The sequence below is a fragment of the Galeopterus variegatus genome, unplaced genomic scaffold (assembly GCF_000696425.1).
Source record: "Galeopterus variegatus unplaced genomic scaffold, G_variegatus-3.0.2 Scaffold835, whole genome shotgun sequence".
NCBI classification, from domain to species: Eukaryota; Metazoa; Chordata; class Mammalia; order Dermoptera; family Cynocephalidae; genus Galeopterus; species Galeopterus variegatus.
In genome coordinates this window covers 61223-65987 of record NW_007726946.1, presented here as the reverse complement: position 1 = coordinate 65987, position 4765 = coordinate 61223, and the positions used below count along the sequence as shown (strand labels likewise).

Sequence of the window (4765 nt, the reverse complement as noted above, 5' to 3'; positions counted from 1 at the left end):
CACCGTGCTCAGCCAGTGAGCGGGAACCGGTCTCCACATGGGATCCGAACCCTCGGTGGGAGCGCCGCCGCACTCCCAAGCGGCGCACTCTCCAGTGCGCCACCGGGCCGGCCCCCAGCTATTTATATTTTGATCGCTTAAATAAGTTTTAGTATTTACATTCTCCTACCTTTTAGGTGGGCTTAATATTTGCCTTTCGAATTATGACAACTGTTTTCTTGTGTAGGTGTTATCAAAACCAGTACTACTGCAGAGAAAACAGATGAAGAAGAGAAAGGTAACTGCACTTCCAAGCCCTGTGGCTAGAGACAGAGTATGACCCAGGGCTTGCCTTTCTGGAGCCAGGGGCAGCCTGAGTTGGAAGATTAGGGAGATGAGGAAGACTCAGCAAGAGGCTAAGAGGAACAGTCAGTGAGACAGAAGGAGAACCAAAAGAGTATAGTGTCCCAAAAGCCAGAAAGAAGTGTTTCAGAAGCAGGATGTCAAATATAGGTAGTAAGCTGATTAAGAGAAAAACTAGAAATGGACCATTTTATTGATTTGGCAGTGTGCAAGTCATGGGTGAGCTTGACAAGGGCTGTTGAGGTCAAGTGGGAAGGTTAAAAAAAGCCTGTTCAGTGTACATTCAACAAAGAAGGGAAGGAGAGGAAGTGGAGATTATCATGTACAACCCTTTTAGGGAATGTTCCAGAAAAGGGAGTAGCGATATGGAGTAACTGGATGGGGATGTGGGGTAAACGAGGAAGCAGATTTATGATGAGAGATGTTAAAACAGGTTCATGTGCTGGTGGGAATGATCCAGTGGAGGGAAAGCTGGTGATGCAAGAGAGGCAGTGTCGGGAGAGAGATCCTTGTGGGCAGGAGGGGACAGGACCTGTTGGACAAGTAGAAAGTTAGCCATAGGAGCATAGGTCGTTCATCCTAGTTACAGAAAGGAAGGTGGAGAATCTGGGCACACACACAGGTGAGTGTAGCTGTGGTCATGAATGAGAATGTGGAAAAGTTAAACGTTTGAGAAGACAGAAGGTATAAAGGGAGGTTTGAGGAAAAGGACGAATGAGTGGACTACAGAAACAGTCTGGCTGGGGAACTCAGCCCATTCAAGTCTGGTGGTCAAGAATTTAAAGTGAGACCTGTTGGTGTGATTGTGTTTTTTCCCAACCATGTTTGGCTGCCCAAGGGCTGGAGTGGAGAGGGAGAGAGTGTGGTTTTACAATGGTGGGATCTGCCAGATCAATATTAAGAAAATTTACTGGTTTCTTCCTGACAGAGGACAGAGCTGCCCAGTCCTTACTCAACAAGCTGATCAGAAGCAACCTAGTTGACAACACAAACCAAGTGGAAGTCCTACAGCGGGATCCAAACTCCCCCCTCTACTCCGTGAAGTCTTTTGAGGAGCTTCGGCTGTGAGTATTCATTTCCTTTGAGAAGCTATTCATTGCCAGTCCCTCCTCCATAAAATGTAGCATCTCAGAGATTCTTATGGGAATTTCACTTTTACTTAGAAAAAATTTAATGTATTTAATTCTTTTAGTAGGCAATAATTCAAAAGTCAAAAAGTATAAAACAGTTTACAGTAATGATCTCCTACCCTTGTCTCCTGGCTACCCAGTTCTCCTCTGGGTAGGGATTTTAATGCCACAATTTATTCATCATAGCTGAAAGTCTTTTTTCTTTTATGCTCTTAGAACTTTCAATAATATATTGGCTGACAGGTGATTTCTGGATGTCAGGAACATTTCTTACTAGGTAAGCCCCTTTTGTTAGACTGTAGGGTTTATGATATTAAGAACAGTTCATCTGCTTTTATAAAATCTTTCAAAAGAGCCTAGATTCCTGGTACCTACAGTGGAAAGCAACCTTTGACAGTTCCAGAATTTTTAAAAAAAATATCCAGAACCCAGAATTAAGCCTTAGGGGAGCATATTTATGGCATTGTGCTAAGAGTGACTTTTAACATCATTATTTTAAAGGCAGGGAATTATGAAAGGTCATACCACCTTTTTTGTTTTCTTCAGTAAGTTAGTAAAGAGTTAATTATGGATCATTGGTTTACGTACATGCCACTGGGCTGGGTGTTACGAGGAACACAAGATATACCTACCATTCTTGCTGCCTGCCAGAATTCAAATCACAGACAGAAAATAGCTGGTGAGTAAGAATGTGATGGAATAAATGAATTCTTTGCCTTTGTTCAGCCAAATCTATAGAATGCCTGCTGTGGGCAAATAGAGGCCACGTTCCTCCCAACTATTACCAGTGAGTAAGAGACACTTAAAATAAGAGAGCCAACTAGTTGTTAATGAAGTGGTAGTGAAGAACAAGGTTTTTTTGGTTTTGGGAGCCAGTACAGGGATTGAACCCTGGACCTTGGTGTTGTCAGCACCATGCTGTAGCCAACTGAGCTATCCAGCCAGCCTCCAGGACAAGGTTTTTAAAGAGTGACTTCTTTTTTTTTACATTTTTATTTTATTTTATTTTTTTGTCCTTTTTGAGACCGGCCGCACCGCGCTCAGCCAGTGAGCGCCGGGAGCGCACCAGCCATCCCTATATAGGATCCGACCCCGTGGCGAGAGTGCTGCTGCGCTCCCAGCGCTGCACTCTCCCAAGCGTGCCACGGGCTTGGCCCTTTTTTTACATTTTTAGGAAAATATTCTTTTCTATGTGTGTTTTCTCTGTCAAGGGTTTTATTGAACAAATCTGCCTTCAGTGTTTCTGTTCTTAAACTATATCAGATCAGCTAGATGTACTGTCTTGTTTCCTGAGAATGACAGCTTGCTTTTCCAAGTTATCAATGGGTTTTTTAAATTCTTTTCACTTAAAAGACTTGTGCTCTCAGTTTAACCACTGATGAATTGTCCTCTTCAAAAGGCAGGTTCTCTCTGATTTAGTTGTTGGTAGCCAGAGGAAACAAAGAATGAAACCTAGGTTGCCTAATATACTTGGTCTGTTTTGTACTTAAAAGATTTGAATTAATCTGCAAGATAAAAGAAAAATAATGAGCCACTGGAAGCTGTTGGATCACTTGAGTCCCAATTAGGTAGTGACTTTGTTTCTTTGACAACCAAATTAGAAGTTGCCAAGTGTCACAGCCTTTTCTTCCAAACAGAAGATACCAAAGGTTGTGTTTTAAAGTTCTTTGTGTCTGAGAACTAACACATGCCAGAAGAATGTGCCTTTTAGAGAGCCTGTTAAATTACAAGGAAGGCTTAGAGAACAAGTGTTCTTGACATGGTTTGACTTTTCTTTAGAACCAGTCTGCTATGGTTTTGTTAAATACCCTGTCAATTTATAGTTAGCAGAGAGCTAGGGCCGGCCCGTGTCTCACTTGGGAGAGTACGGGGCTGATAACACCAAGGCCACGGGTTTGGATCCCTATATAGGGATGGCCGGTTAGCTCACTTGGGAGAGCGTGGTGCTGACAACACCAAGTCAAGGGTTGATATCCCCTTACCGGTCATCTTTAAAAAAAAAAAGTTAGCAGAGAGCTTATTGTAAATGCCAACTTAAGAATGTGAGTTGATACTTGTTATGTACCTACTTATATAAAAAGTTGGTGCTTTTCTATTCTTGATTTTAACTAGACTTAGTAACAAAATCTGAACATTTGTAAAGTTTGGTATGATAATCAAATTACCCTTACCTATTTACTGTATATCAGCTGCTAGAAACTGGCTTAATCAATTTTCTTCCCTCTTCTGAGTATTTGCACAGCAGTCTTTGGAAGGACCGTGGAACACAAAAGGACATGTGCACTGAGAAATTAAAACTGAAATCCCATACTCTAAGGAGACTTCTATATTTTAGCAGTATAGTGAGCAGTGTTTATTTTTTGTTTGTTTGTTTATTTTTTGGTGGCTGGCTAGTACAGTTATTTTTAGATATTTCTTTTATAATTTATTTTATGCTATGAATTAATAAATACTACCTTTGCTGTATCCAGGGAATACTTGTCATCCAAGGCCAACCAGATTTGTAGGTCTGCTGAAAGCATGAACTTTTCTAAGAAAGGAAACCAGTCTGTATTTTATGAATTGTATAGTAATTGTATAGTAAATTGATTAAAATTTAGTAGAGAAAGATGGTGCTTTGATTTGGTTTTAGATAGAGATATTTTCCTGTGTCTTAAAAAACACTAACAGAGGTAGGAAGCATCATTCCTTGCTAGGTATAGGAAAAGATAAGATTCTAAAATAATTTCAACTGCTAGAAGTCCTCTCCCTCCCTGGCCTCCTAGGAAACCACAGCTTCTTCAGGGAGTCTATGCTATGGGCTTCAATCGACCATCCAAGATACAAGAGAATGCCTTACCCATGATGCTAGCCGAACCGTGAGTATGCAGGCCTAAGTGTACCTCTTCCAAATTTAGTTTAACTGAAGTCTTTCACAAACAGTTTTTTTCCTGAGAACAAAATGGGCCACTTGGGGCAACATGTTTCTTCAGGAAAACAGTTTGGGCAAGTGCAGAGAGAATCAGATGGAATTGGGTACTGTTTTTGCCTTTCCCACTTAATAAAAACTGATAAAGTTAGTGCTTTATTCTATGTGATTTTTTTAAAAATTTTTTATAAAAGATGACCGGTGAGGGGATCTTAACCCTTGACTCGGTGTTGTCAGCACCACACTCAGCCAGTGAGCAAACTGGCCATCCCTATATGGGATCTGAACCCATGGCTTTGGTGTTATCAGCACCACACTCTCCTGAGTGAGCCACGGGCCAGCCCATTCTGTGTGATTTTTTTTTTTTTTTTTTTTTTTTTTTTTC

The 4765-nt window shown here is 41.0% G+C and overlaps 2 protein-coding genes across 2 annotated transcripts in view; both read left to right on the top strand.

Moving 5' to 3' along the window:
* Nucleotides 1–4279, top strand: part of LOC103590526 (ATP-dependent RNA helicase DDX19A-like) — a 12585-nt gene extending 8306 nt beyond the window's left edge. The window contains exons 3-6 of the mRNA XM_008572767.1: nucleotides 227–277; nucleotides 1271–1406; nucleotides 1689–1749; nucleotides 4238–4279. Of these exons, the coding sequence (XP_008570989.1) occupies nucleotides 227–277; nucleotides 1271–1406; nucleotides 1689–1719 (218 nt within the window). The 3' untranslated portion in view covers nucleotides 1720–1749; nucleotides 4238–4279. The remainder of the gene's footprint in view (nucleotides 1–226; nucleotides 278–1270; nucleotides 1407–1688; nucleotides 1750–4237) is intronic.
* Nucleotides 1–4765, top strand: part of LOC103590527 (ATP-dependent RNA helicase DDX19B) — a 65104-nt gene that overhangs the window by 48368 nt on the left and 11971 nt on the right. The gene's annotated exons all lie outside the window — the stretch shown is intronic.